This window comes from Octodon degus, unplaced genomic scaffold (genome assembly GCF_000260255.1).
Source record: "Octodon degus isolate 3935 unplaced genomic scaffold, OctDeg1.0 scaffold00128, whole genome shotgun sequence".
Taxonomy (NCBI): Eukaryota; Metazoa; Chordata; class Mammalia; order Rodentia; family Octodontidae; genus Octodon; species Octodon degus.
In genome coordinates, this window is record NW_004524704.1 from 3,837,618 (window position 1) to 3,852,072 (window position 14,455).

Here is a 14,455-nt window from a genome sequence, read left to right on the forward strand (position 1 = left end):
TCTATGTCCTTCATTAAATGACAAATCTGGTAAAGGAATAGACAAATGCCCAAATAACATTAATTAAGGACGCATAGGAAATACTGTGAGAACAGTAAGGTGCTCCGCAAGGAGAGAGAAAGGAAGAGCCAGCTCCACCTGGGACTATCAAGGAGATAGCTTAACAGGTCAGAATGGTAAATTGCGACTCAAGTTGGCATTGGCCAGGGTGCAAAAGTATGCCACTTTCTCATAGATTGGAACAGACAGCTGGGTCTGAGAAGTTACAAGAAGCTAAACTAGAAAAGGAGGTTGATGAGCACCGACAGAATGAGCTCTTTTTAGATGTCAGAGCCATTCGGTTTTCTTTATCAGGAAAACCCTTCATTGTTTTGGAAAGAAAACTGAGAGTCACTTCGACACCAAAGGAAGTGTTGGAGGGGGCTCGGAGACTCCATGCAAACAAAGAAGCAAAGGCAGAGGGCATTGTCACAGGTTGCTGTGGGGACACCAGCCCCATGCACATAGACACATCTTGCTTCACAGGAATCCTCATGGGAGAGAGGACAGATGCTCCCTCATTCCCACAGCCCACCCAACTCTGCCTCTTCCTATTGAGAGCCTCGTCTGAGTTTCATTCCAGACTCCAGTGAGCTCTGCCAGATAGCTCAGTAGGAACACAGCATATCATGTGAACCATGCTTGCTTGGTGAAGGTGGGAGACCTGAGGGGAAGGGCGAGAAGTGAAGTGTGGGTCTTTCTGAGTTGAATAATACCTCTTACAGTCATACTGGTATGTGTTTTTAAAGCCAGATAAATTGCATTCTTACTTCAACTTGAAAAACCAGGACACCCACTGTATTCAACATTTCTTCTGAAGTGTTCCTAGACCCAAAATGTAAAGATAGAGTTCAACTCAAATTATTTCATGATCCAAGTCCCATTGATTGCGCCACACTCAGATTTGGATTTTAGAGCTAGCGTACGTTGCCTGGGCCGTCAGACAATGCTTTAAAAAGTTAGGGACCTTGTTACCATCCCATAGAGACCTTAGATGATAAATTAAGTTTTAGAAATAATAGTGAAGCTTTGTCCAAGGAGGGAGCCTAACTGAGTTAGCTCTATGATCATAACCCAGCTATGCGCCGCATCCAGCTTGTTATCTGATTCTGTGAATAAAATTTGACTGCAGCAAAGCAATGTTCATTTGTTTACATGCTGTTTGCAGCAGCCTTTGCAGTATAAGGGCAAAGCTGAGGTGTCACAACAAAGCCAGAAATAGTTACAGAAGCGTTGCTGTCACTCTTGTGACCCTGGACAGGGGCAAGGGTAGTCATCAGAAAGCACAGGTTCAAAATCCTAGGTTTGCTGTCTAACACTAGGTGACTTCAGAAAGAGCCCGTAGCTCATCCAATCGCATCTCCTTCTGTAAGAGCCATACACACCCTGCCCTCCTCAGGATGCTGTGAGTGGGGGCCGGATCCTTGAAGAACGTTTGGCCTGCGTAGCGATCAGTCCCAGCCTAACACCAGCGTGTCCTTTCCCTCCTCAGAATACGCTGGAGCAGTGCAGCGTGTGTTCCAAGCCCATCATGGAGCGCATTCTCCGAGCCACCGGGAAGGCCTATCACCCTCACTGCTTCACCTGCATCATGTGCCACCGCAGCCTGGATGGCATCCCATTCACCGTGGATGCTGGCGGGCTCATTCACTGCATCGAGGACTTCCACAAGTAGGCAACCCTCCAGCTCCTCCAGCCCTCCGGGCTGCTGGGCATGTTCTTCCTGCCTGGTGTCTATACTGCGCATTCCTCTCTCTTCAGGCTGTGAGCACTCAGGATAGAGTGACCTTTAAAGAGCATATTCACAGCCAGGACAGGGATTACTCAGTTCATCCTTGTGGTCATCAGTGGAGCCAGTTTCAGAGCTTCTTCGAGGCTCATCCATGTGACTCTCATGGTGAAAAGGCTGACTCATGCACAAAGTATGCACAGTCGAATGACATGACGGGGGATCCTGACCTGACCATGCATGTGAAGTATTTGGCAGACTTCTCAGCTTCTCCGAGCTGAGCTTGTCCATTTCACCCTCTTTCCAAACCTTGTCCTGAAGCTGTCGCGTGTGTGACAAGATCTATATGACTGTCAGTCTGCATATGGGAGGGTACAGAGGACAGACACAAAACAGCTCTTAGGAAAGCAAGCCTCTCACAGAGGCAGAACAGCTTTATGTAATTGTCAGCTTCCTGCCCGTGTGTAACCCAGGCTTTCTCTTCCTGAGGATGTTTTCAAATGAAATTGACTAATGCAGTGTTGCCTGAGCTTTAGGGGAGGGTTAGAAAGTAAAACCCCATAGTCAAGTCCGCTAATTCACTGGTCTATAAATACATGGCCCTCTTCTTCACTTTTCTCATCTGTGGTTCCCTCTTCCCTCCATGATAGCTGAGGTTTTTGAGAAAATAGCACTGTTTTGCATTTTACTTATTATCATTTGGCCACTGTGTTAGACTGTTTCCTGTGCACACATTGTATGTGTTTACAGGCTGCATAGAAGCTGTAGGTGAGACTTGCTCATGAGAGACAGGAGGGGTCTCTCGTTTCTGTTTGCTGGGCACGCATTGGCATTGAGGGCAGCCAGGGGCTCGCCACAAGATGAGACTCACGCTGTTCACCACACTGGGCTTTTCAGCCTGCACATGTGTAGCTCTGTGGGTTCATGTTCACCGCTGTGGATTCTCAGCAGCCAGGAGGTGCTTTCCACAAGCAGTTTGGAGACCAGAGACTCATAGCTTAAAAAATTAATTTCCTGACCGCTTTCCAAGTAGCAGAGAAAGTGAAAAGCCTCACCGAAAGACGTGAGGCTGAGTGAATTAATAAAAAAGAAAAAAAAAAAAAAACAGAGGCAGCAATTCTCAACCTGAATTAGACAAGGAATGGCTCCTTTTTAGAGGGTATTCACAGTACAAATTCTACTTCACGTTATTGATATTTATAGCTTGTAATTACATGGGGGAAGAAAACCTGCATCTATTTAAAGAAAGTGAAAAGACACCGATGGGGAGGATGTTTCTGTCATTGTTTCTCCCTTTTCTAAGACTTACCTAATCCAAGAAAGACAGATAGAATCAGAACACACATGTTTCTGCTGCTGAAAGAGATGGATACATTACACCCCTCAATTAAAACAGGAAATCGATTCCTACAAATGTAAGTTTCTATCCATGCCATTTATCTTTCATTTCTAGTGGTAGGACCGTAATTAAAGACTTGAGACTCATGACATAAGTGTGTGGGTCTGAAAGCGCCAAAAAAGCAGGCTTGAGCAACTAGAAAAGAAAAAAAAAAATTATCTCCAAACTCAGCTATCGCCCCCTCCCCCGACCAGCGCTTTGCATGTTAAACCAGAAATTATTTCTTTCAAAATAATGCTGTCGCCATAATTGGCAGGTCTGTGGAGGGAGAGACTGTGATGTTTTCCTCACTTATGAAAAGAAAGTAGAAAAAACTCTCTTTAGAACTCGTATTTCCGAGCCTTGAAAGACGAAGCCACGCAGAAATCCAGAACCAGGTGGGCAATGCAAAGCCAAAGAGCAAAGAGGCAGTCACCAGAACTCCTTTCCCAAGCAGGTTTTTGGAAGTCTTCCTTTTAGCCCTTGTGAAAGGCTCTGCTTTTATGGATTTATGCTCATGTATTTATTTGTAAGTTGCTGGGCTTGGTGTTTGGGGGTGTGAGGGGAAGGGGTACCTAGGGATCCCACCCACAGCCTGCACGCTGAGCTGCGCTCTCAAGCCTTCATACTTTGAGACACAGACTCACTAAGTTACTCAGACTCGGCTCAGATTTGTGATTCTCCTGCCTCAGCCTCTCAAAGTGCAGGGATGATGGGTGTGCAATCTCACTCTCAGCTTTGTGTCCACTTTTAGAAAACGTGTTTCCGTACAGTTCAACTCACATTGACAGAGAACCTGCTGCATGCCAGTGACTGTGCCAGGTACTGAAGGAGAGGGTTGTAGGGAACAGAATTGCGCAGGCAGGCAGAGAGAGGCAGAGCATGCGTGCAGGTGCAGCAGTGGAGTAGGGTATGGGGCAGCGCCCAGGCAAGCAGCAGGGGAGAACCTGTGCTATGGAGTCAGAAGAGCTTACGCAGCTCGGGGCCAGGGCTGGGGGTGTGGAAGCAGAATTTGAAGGGTGGGTTACTCAGGAATAATAGGAAGAAAAGGAATTCCTATGGGGAATCTCCTAGGGAATCAAAAGGGTGGCCTCTTGGCAAGGCCCCAAAACTGGTGTTTCCGGAGGTACAGAACCTGATGTGCAGAGTCTTGGAGTCTTGAGAGGTAGGTCCCTCCCATGTGCCACCTTTGGTCATCATTGGTTCATGAGCTTTTGCACAGATGTCAGTTCAGTGACTGCTGTGCCCTCGGTTCCCTGGCTGAGTGCCCATATGCACACACGCATGCACGTACGCATGCACACGCGCATGCACGCACACACACATCTGCTAACCTAGCAGTCATCTTTTATGGCAAACTCAGTTATCCTCTCCTCTGAGACAGTGTCTTCAACCTCAGCCCTCTCTCTCCGCACGCTCAAATTCACATCTGGTCCGAGTTTGATGGAGCGTGGTGGCAGTACTCACCACGGTCTGATTTGCAATGAAATATTTAGGCGTTAAGTTGTACAGTAAGCATCTTAAGTTATTTGGTAATAAGAGAGAATATGTGTGTACAAATTAATGCAACATCTTCATAAAAACATAGAGCTCCCTCTCAGGTCATTCCCAGTGCAGTGCTTCCCAGGGAAGCAATTGTCTCTGCCCTAGTCAGTGTGCTGAGCTTTAGCCTTCTGCCTGTGCTTTCTTAGCGTGGGTAGCACCACGTTTAATCCGCATCCACTTCTTGGTTGTCAGACATATGCTGCACAGGAGATGGCAAAGTTCATTACTTTCTTGGCTATAAAGGAGAAATGATAAAGGTACTTCCTCATAATGCTTCGAGAAAAATAACATTAAGTGTATAGAGTGTTTAATAATAATTGGCACATAATAATATCCAAAGAATGGTAACTGGAATCATAAAAAATGCTTTCATCTAAATTATTTGTTATTATTATCTACTCAGTGAATTTAGCACTGAGAGAGAACACTGGGATTTTTAACTCCCCTCAAGTTGACATCCCATGAACACTCTGCTGACCCCTCTCCTCTCTTTGCTTTTCTGTTTGCCATCATGAAAAGGTCAGTTGGTAGGAAAGGCTCATTTATTAGCAAAACTCCAGTTTATTCCTTTCTGAAGAAGAAGGGCCTTGAGGTTGAACATCAGTGTTAAATAACATTTATCTCACGGAAAAATATTGTAGACTATGTTTCATTAGATATTGTCTTAGTTACTTTCTTGTTGCTGGGACAAAATGCCTGACACTTAAAGGAAAAGGAGGAATTTCATTTTGCCCCACGCTTTGTAGATCTTCCAGTCCATAGCATTCCAGCTCCCTGGCAGGATGGCATGACAGAGGACAGGGGCATGATGATATGGCCACGAGAAGCAGGGTAAGAACAAGGAAAGAGGAGGAATCCGTGACATCCCAGGCTTCACTCCAGCATCACCGCAGGCTACCAGGGACCAATTCAGACATGATATCACTCACCCAGGATCCACTCCCCTCTAATAGCCCCACCTCTGAGCGCACAAGGCTTTGGTGGACACCTAGATAGGAACCGTGATAGACACTATCCTATGCCTTCTCTCAGGACAGTCATGGCGATCAGAGAGAATGGGAACAATCTCTGATCCTTAGCCACTCATAGGTTAGTGGTCCCCAAGGACAAACAAAAAGTATGATTAAAATGAATACATTCAGTGAAAGAAATTTTAACTTCAAGGAGTAAGGATTTCTATTTTGGAGAATTGGGGCAGGAGGCTTATGGTTAGGAAACAGTATGAAGGAAAACACACTTCTACCCTCATGGCGTTTACAGTCCCAGTGGGTTTCGGGAGAGGACATTCTACCATTCCTACCAGGAGCCTGCTTAGTTCACTACTGATGACCCAGATTCAAAAATAATCAGGTAGTCCAAAGCAGTTTTTTGCCACTGAATATAAACTTTGCACATAAAATACCAATTATAACAACTCTGATTAGTGCTACAGTCCTAGCATGATCGTTTTAATTTTTCTTTCATAGCAATCAATTGATCTGCTGCTTAATTCATATTTTTTTAGATTGCAGCCATACAGATGCCTTTTGGATGCTGCCAGGAAAATTAATATGTACATATAGAGTATAATGTATGTAAAAAGTGCTTTGACAACCTTAAAGTACTCTGTGAAGTATTAGATTACTATCATTATTTGCTTTTAAGTCTCACTACAAATAGATAAATTTTAACATCATTAATCTTAAAACCATTACCAGGAAAAAAACTGAGTTGCACACAGTCTCCTTTTCTTTTGAAAATCTCTTCAGTTCCTACCTGTGTCCATTTCGAATCATGACTCCTTTCACATCTTCACAAATGCTGCCCCTGGATAGACCCCATCTGTTTGCAGCCTATCAGTCCACTATGATGGGAAAAATGCTGGGGACCCTACGTCATTAGGAAATAAGAGATAGTAACATTCTTTCCTACTAACCTCAGAAATGTATGCGGCATATGTATATTTATAGATGTCTATATCATCATAGCTTTGAATGGTGCCAAAGCCTTCAAAGAATAATGTAACAACTCTTTAACTTTTCAAACAAAAGTTTAACTAAGCAGGATGTAGGCGCTGTAGATCTGGCCATTTTGAATTGGATGTACTAGGTATTGAAACTCGCATTCTAAAGAGCAATACATGTGAAGCTTCTTGGGTTGCTTCCTGGTATCCAAGACACATTTCTTAAAAAGAAGTCCTCTGAATTCTAAGGGAGCCAAACCTAACCTCAGGATGTTTGCCTAGGACTTAAGGACTGGGTACAAAGGGCTAGAAGCAAAAATCAGAGACAAGTGTGGGCCTGCCAGCACTAGGCTTCCCCTCCATGTGGCCCGGCATGCAGCAGGAACCTGTACACAGGTGCCCCGCCAGCCAGAGGCCGTGGGCTGAATAGCTGCTGGTGCCCTGCATGCAGAGCCGCCCCCACACTCGCTCTTCCACCTCACCACATATTGCAATCTTTGTCTGCTAAAAGGACCTTAGCACCCTGACTTCCCCCCTGTGCAGGAGAGAAAGCAGCCCCAGACAGAGCACAGTGACAGAGTCACACAGGAAGTGCAGACTGGCTGTCCTGATGCTGTGTTGACACCTTTCCTTCTTCCCCAGCTGTCACCCCTTTGTCAGTGTCTATTCTTAGAATTTAACCGGAAGTTTTTATTTTCAGGAAATTTGCCCCCCGATGTTCCGTGTGCAAGGAGCCCATCATGCCAGCCCCAGGCCAGGAGGAGACTGTCCGCATTGTGGCTCTGGATCGCGACTTCCATGTGCACTGCTACCGCTGCGAGGTCTGTGGTGGGCACTCAGCGCCCTGGCCAGCACAGAGAGCACCCTGAGGGCTGGATGTTCATGAGCGGAGCAGTCGTTAACTTGGGGGAAGCCAGCATGTCTGTGCTGACAGACCTGGGATTTAGATCTGATGTTCGCATTGAATGCAAGTGACCTTGGGTGGGTCACCTTACTTCTCTCAGTTTCAGCTTTCTCACCTGTACTGGCTGAGACTAAAATACAGATGTATAGGTTGTAAGTTATGAAATTAATAAGCAGTGGTACTGTCATCAGCATCATCTCATGCTGAATCGTGAACTTTGGCTCTAACGCAGCACCACTGATCAAGAAGGGTAAGAATCCGTTCACTTCAGGGAGGAGCAGGTTCTCATTCCAAATCATGGATTTTCACTTATTAGCAAGCACTGAGCATTGAAGAAGTCAGAGAGCTACTAAGGACCACAGGAGAGTGAGTCTAAGGGGCCAGAACCACAGTCCAGGCCGGAGGTGGCAAGAAAAGCCCTTCTAATGAGGTCAGCCGTGGCTCAGGGACAGGTAGCCATTCACATAGCCAAGGGTAGCGCGCTTCCCCCATGGTTATCATCATAGCTCCACAAGCTACTGAGGCCCTTCATGAAGCACTTTCCTTCCTTACTAGTACAGTGCTTTTCAGTCCCCCTTCCATTGGTGGGGTGCTGTAGGGGATCTTTTGTTACCACTGCCTCTTGGGATTAGTTGTCTAGTCCCAGAGGAAGCCTTCCTGTCACAGGCACTGGCAGGTGTGTGAGGGCCACCCTTTCTCTCCAGGAAGCATCGATGTGTTCCCAGCCTCAGCCACAAGTGACCATCTATTTCCAGAATGCTTTGTTTGGCCCTGGAGCCCGGGCTGTATGCCTTTCTCCTGTCCTGACATGAGCGAGGACAATTAAAAGAGAAAAAGCTAACAGCTTCTAAACAAGGTTTTGTGACGCAGAAGTAAAGCAACCAACAACGTAGAGATACCACCAACATCTCTAGACATTCTATAGATTGATTTTTTCCAGAGAAATCTTTGTACACTGCAAAGGCAAGGGGCAGCATTCAACTGCTTTGTAGTCTGTCCCAAATGGACCTTCCGAGATGCAGGCCACAGTCATGTAATCCTATACAGCTATTCATCTCTGCATTTTTATAAAGTACGTGCACATCCAGTGTCCACTTTGAGCCTCCCAGCATCTTGGGAAGGTAGAAACTGAAGAAGCATTTTCAGAGTGGCATTCTGCCTTGTGTGCAGTGAGCAGGCAATGATAGAACTAGGGGGCCCCCCAGGGTCCCCCGGGGACCTATCTCACAGAATAGCACTCATTCCTCTATAGCATACCAACTCTTTCAGAAAGTACAGAAAACTGTAACTCTCCATGTCCCTTAGGATCTTATTTTCTTGCTGTAATCGAAGTAAACATGCATAAACCACAGAGGGCCCTTCTGCTTGGCGAGAACAGCTCTTTGCTTCTGCCCAGAAATGACCAAAACTTTCCATTTCTGTACCTTGTATATTCCTTTTGAGAGACTCCGAAAGTGATGATGAAGAATAAAGATGAATTAGGGCTCTATTTTTATTTTCTAGTGTCATTGCTTTTTGAGAAGTAAACCACTGCCTGGAACCTAGATCCACTGGCTCATCTCTTACTTTGTGTGTATTTCATTTTCTGTGACCACAGTAGGATCATTTTAGTGCCCAGCCCCTCCTTCATTGTGATTTGCAATGTCCAATGTTGTGTACTAGGGGGAGGGGAGGCATATACACCACAGGAAAAGTAGTGAGTGCCCACGCTGCAGAGTTTGCAAGTGGCAGGGTGAGAAATCTGGATTTCCGGTGTCTGCAGTTTTATTTACACCCTATCTGTCTTCGTTTTTCAGGATTGCGGTGGGCTCCTATCAGAAGGAGATAACCAAGGCTGCTACCCCCTGGATGGGCACATCCTGTGCAAGACCTGCAACTCTGCCCGCATCCGGGTGCTGACCGCCAAGGCGAGCACCGACCTTTGAATGGAGTAGCTTCAGTAGCTGCGTGGTGCGGACGCCACTGAAAGAACGAAACACAAGACGAGGAATAGGAAAATAGAGCCAAGGCAGTCGAGCTACGGGATGGTCTCTTTTCTTCATCGGCTGTTAACCTCCCTTTAGAATCACGTGGCTTGTGAGATTTTTTTTTTTTTTTTCTTCTTTTTTCTCTCAAGTTCTTCCCAAGTACACGGTTCACATTTACTCCCGCAGGGGCCCCTGGCAGGTCTTTGTTCTGAGGACTTCCACATTTTTTCAACAGATTATGCCCGTCCCATTTGCTTCCGCATTCTTGTAACTTTCAGTGCCCGTGTTGGTCTCACTTTTCATCGGGTTCAGTAGCTTTTTTTAGTGTGGTATTTGCTGTCACATGGCTTTTCCTCGTCAAGTCTGCCAGCTCCCAGGTGCTGGGAGGCTTGAAGTCACTGTGCTCTCCCTCCCGCGCCGCCTGTAGCTACGAATATTAGCCCTTCTCTTGCTTTGTATTGAAAAGTGTGTTTCCCTGTTGCTGTGTGGGCACTCTTAGCCTTTACAGAAAGCAATGCACAATTTGTGTTAGGCTCTAAAAACTTCAAGTTGTAGAATGCATGAATTAGAACAGACCTAAATTTGGCATGCACACAACCAACTTCAGAATCTGTACTGATGTGTGATCAGGGGTCTGTTGCAAATAGTTACCACTTAGTAGCTAAGAGTAAAACACAACCAGCCTTCAGCTGTTTTTCAAGGAAATTACAAGGGGGATGCACTCAGTATGCATTCTGGGGATATGTTTGAAAAGAGTATTATTCTAAAATACTACCCTAAGGTTTTCCTTTTTCCCACTACCTACACATAACACAAACACACTTGCTTTTGTAACATTTTCAATACTTTTCATCTTAGAAATGTTGTGATGTTTTTCCCTAATATACAAACACCACTACTGACGGGCTTTCCCCTCTGAAGAAAGATAGCGATGAAAATATTTCAGATTTCTTTCTTTGCTTGCTTCTGAATCTTCCTAGGCCCCAGGCTGTTGGGCCTAACAATTGTAAGTCAAGAGACGCAAAATGGAGTTGTGTTGCTTTATTTCATTTGCTGAGAAAGAGAGGAAGGCTTGAAGAGAGTGTGAAGCTTCGGTTTTGTTCTCCTCCTAATCCTTCTACAACTTGACTTACACAGTGTGGGAAGCATTTTCCTATCAGCAGTGTGACATGTACACCACACTTGCTGCGACAATCACTGAAAAAAGTTCTCTTTCTGAGCTAAAAATACGCAGAATTTCTGCCTAAAATCTTTAGCCAGACTCTTACTAGCCAGGGAAACACTTGCTTACCAACTGTGGAACCATGTTTATTAAGTTCCAGTGTGTCTTATTTGAGGAAAGACACCTAGCTGAACAGTGGCAATTTGCCATTGTGTAAACTAATTAGATATTTTGGCATAGGAGTTTTTAAACCTCTCTTCAAATCTTCCCCAAGTATATACTTTTTTAAATTATGGAATATTTTAAATATACAGGAAAGTATAGATAATAATATAATGAATCCCTATATACAGTAACGCCTAGTTAAGAAATCAGATATAACAAATGTAGTCACACTTCCTTGTTCATTTATCCCTTATTCCACAAATGTCTTTTTCACAACTATGAAGTGCTAGTTTTCTTGTCTGGTTTTTTTGTTTTTGTTTTTGTTTTGTATTTTAAATTTTAACATCCAGAACCAAAATGAAAAATTATCGGTGCATGTTTTAAATTGAGACCCAGGCCTCAGAAATTTCAGTGAAATTTATTTCACATAGATAGGAAGCATCATAACAATGATTTTGTTTTTTAAGAGAAATTCTTCAACGTGTGATCTCTACAGCTCATCTAAGTCATCCAGAAGCTTCTTGACTTACGTCACACAGGAGTTTTGTCTTAGCATCTCTGGGGACATAAACTCTTCGAGCGTCCTCTGAGCATTGTCCTATTCTTACCGGCTTCTCTTACCTTTGACCTTGTATTTCTCATACTGTGAAATATAATGAGATTCACTTAAGGACAGTGAGTGAGTTTTAGGATACAAGGGGAGCTGTGTCTCTGAATTCCTGTTTTCTAAAGTAAATATGTGCTGAGGACCTCCCACAGCACTGACTCCCAGAGAACTGGGGCGGTCATGTATTCTGCTTGAATTGATTCATTAATGGGTTTACTGTTCACTGCTTTGCAGAAATGGTCTAGAGACCAGAAGCAAAGAGTCCGATTTATTGAGGGATGGCTTCTACGTCTAGAAGTAGTCATAAAACATGTTCTGCCTAAAGAATTGAGGAAATAATGATACCATAAAAATGCAATGCCATCCTATTTGTTGCTTGCAAGCCCTACGTAACTGAATGTTTACAAGCCAAAAGCAGAAGTTTTAAGAAAATGCTGTCACAGGACAGCATTGTGTCTTTCTGTGTCATTGCCAGCAGAATTCTACTTCCTCACAGTTTTTGTAATACATTCTCATCACATAACCTCAGAGTATCTTTACCAAAGATTTTTCATTAAATCTTTTTTAATAAACTTACACTTTTATAACAATGAATGTGCACACATAATACACAGAATATTTAGATTTAGATTTTTTTCTTTCACAAAGTCTACTAAGGAAAGGATTCTACCATATTTTATTCTAGGATTTCTTAAATATGTGATTTATTTTGCTTTCTATTGTTGTCTTTTTCTACTAATCATTTGATCTAAACAATGCCAAGTCACTCTTTACTGTTTTAGTACATGAAATTTTGCCTATAACAGAGATACAAAGATCATATTACCCTAATCATTATATATTCACTTTATCTTTTGATATATTGTCTTTATTATCATTTTAATACATACCAGAAAAAAATCAGAGTCTATAACAAAGTTTTGTAAAAATATACCTATTTTTTAAAATCTATTAAAAGCACAACTATTTGATATTTCTGTGTGACATGAGAGACTTAGAAAACCCGCTACATCATAAGCTCAGCAGATTGTTTCAAACTCAGATGTTCTTTCAGTGCTGATGCTCCTGCATGCTAGGCAAGCTCTCTACCCCTGAGCCCCAGCCCTGGACCAAAATAAGCTTCTCTAATTACTCGGATTCCCAGATCATTGAGTTGGTGCCGAGTTTGATTGGCAGGTGATACTGTCTTTGAGACGCAAATAAGTCATGTGTCCCAACGTAAGGGACCAAGAGTGTTAGAAGCTGACATCTCTGCAGCTCATGGGATGTGGGTTATTTTTTTTTCCCCCTTGTCATCTATGCATTGCAGTTTCAGCAACTGTTGAATATCTGGGGTCCTGAGGAGGAAAGAGAGGTTTTTTTTGGTTTTTTTTTTAATCAGTCAGGCTATAGAATAGAAACAGAGCTCAGAAAACACAACTTTCAATCATTTTCCTACTTAGTAAAAATCCTATTAATGTGAACCAGCCAGGAATAACAGTGTTACTTGGATTTGATGTGGTTTGGGCCTCTCTTGTCAAATCTGTGTCGGCTGCCCCCGGATCCTTCCGTTACCACGTTTGGAAGGGTGTTGGGGAAATCATGGCAGCTGCTAGGGAAGTCAGGGAAACACTGCTGTAACCTCACAGCCTCTTGCCATTCCCCTTGGCTTAGAAAGGCATTTTGTTCATATGCATTTCTAGAAATATTGCTATTCTACCTTAGGATTTCACATTTGTAGTTTAAACAAGTGATTGTCCATCTGTTGCCTAGAGCTACAGTACATGTGTGTTATGAATGAAATATGACAGCATGTTCTATCCCCCTGCTTTAGCCATCTGTAGGAAACCAGCAGACAGAAAGAGATATACCTCTGCAAAATGGGCCTCAAGGCCACTTCCTGGGATGGTGGTTTTGGTGTGCTTCCATGAGAGACAATCAGAAAGTAACTCAGAATTGTGCCTTAGCGTGACTACTCTGCAGAAGACTAAAAATCAGAAATCATAATCCCCAAATCTCAATAATTTACTCATCAAAGACTTAAAATGCAAAACAAAAATCCGGAAGAGACTAAAATTTTTTATCTCTGTGTGTGTGTGTGTGTGTGTGTGTGTGTGTGTGTGTGTATGTGTGTTATCAGAGCTCAAACTCAGGACCTTGCGCTTGCCACGCAAGCACTTATGCTGCCGAGTTACACCCCAGGCCCCTCTTAATGTACTTTAATAGTAGGTTTTTCCTTTTATTATTGTTTGTTTTTGGAAAAACCTGTTGGGTGCCTAAAATCATGAAAACATTTTTATGCCACGAAGTAATCTATTAGATGTTTTTAGTGTTTTATGATTTGACCTTTCTCTGGTTTTAGTCAGATAATGAAGACAGACCCTTGAACTTGAAGCTTTAGCACTCAGTAAGCATACCTTTATTTTTTTTTTAATTGTCTTAGTTTTGCTTCTTTAATCCAATGGGGAATAGAATAAGTTGAGAATCCTTACTTTAATCAAGGCATGAATACAGTACAAACTTGGCACTTGTTATAGCAAGTTATTCGCTTGACAGATAATCAGAATGGATTGTTTCTTATAAGGATCTTGTTTGGTTAGCATAGCTTTATTCCAAATGTTTAAAAAATAATTGACTAAAGCTGTTATATTTTGGTGAGGATTACATGCCCCTCTGTTCTTCATTTCTCCCTTGTTCTTTGTTCTCACCTTCATATTTTTCCTTCTTTCTTATACTTCTATCTCTTCTGTCCTTTCTCCCTACTGATGCTTCCATACTTGTATGTGGTTCATAAGTTACGCCGATGTGTTATGGTCCTCTGGAATTCAGGTTAGGTTAGATGAAGGGAGAAGGACTATTGGAAAATATCTATGGCATCCAGAAAATTTGCCTTGATATGGGAAAACTTGTCAGGTTGTGTTTATTTATACAGTGAGATAGATTATTAGAGTCTTTCACCTTAATATTTTACACAATTTCTATCAGGGACTCAGGTAATAGATTCCTGTAAACCTCATTTATGACTGATGTAGTTTTCT

General features: G+C 43.2%; 1 protein-coding gene across 8 annotated transcripts in view; it reads left to right on the top strand.

The window, feature by feature from the left end:
• The window catches only part of Lpp (LIM domain containing preferred translocation partner in lipoma), a 658,136-nt gene extending 644,602 nt beyond the window's left edge, over nt 1–13,534 (top strand). For all 8 annotated transcript variants that reach the window (XM_023700939.1, XM_023700942.1, XM_023700943.1 and 5 more), the window contains 3 exons: nt 1,532–1,710; nt 7,334–7,454; nt 9,334–13,534. In XM_023700939.1, the coding sequence (XP_023556707.1) occupies nt 1,532–1,710; nt 7,334–7,454; nt 9,334–9,462 (429 nt within the window). In that variant the 3' untranslated portion in view covers nt 9,463–13,534. The remainder of the gene's footprint in view (nt 1–1,531; nt 1,711–7,333; nt 7,455–9,333) is intronic.
• Nucleotides 13,535–14,455: the final 921 nt, after the last annotated feature.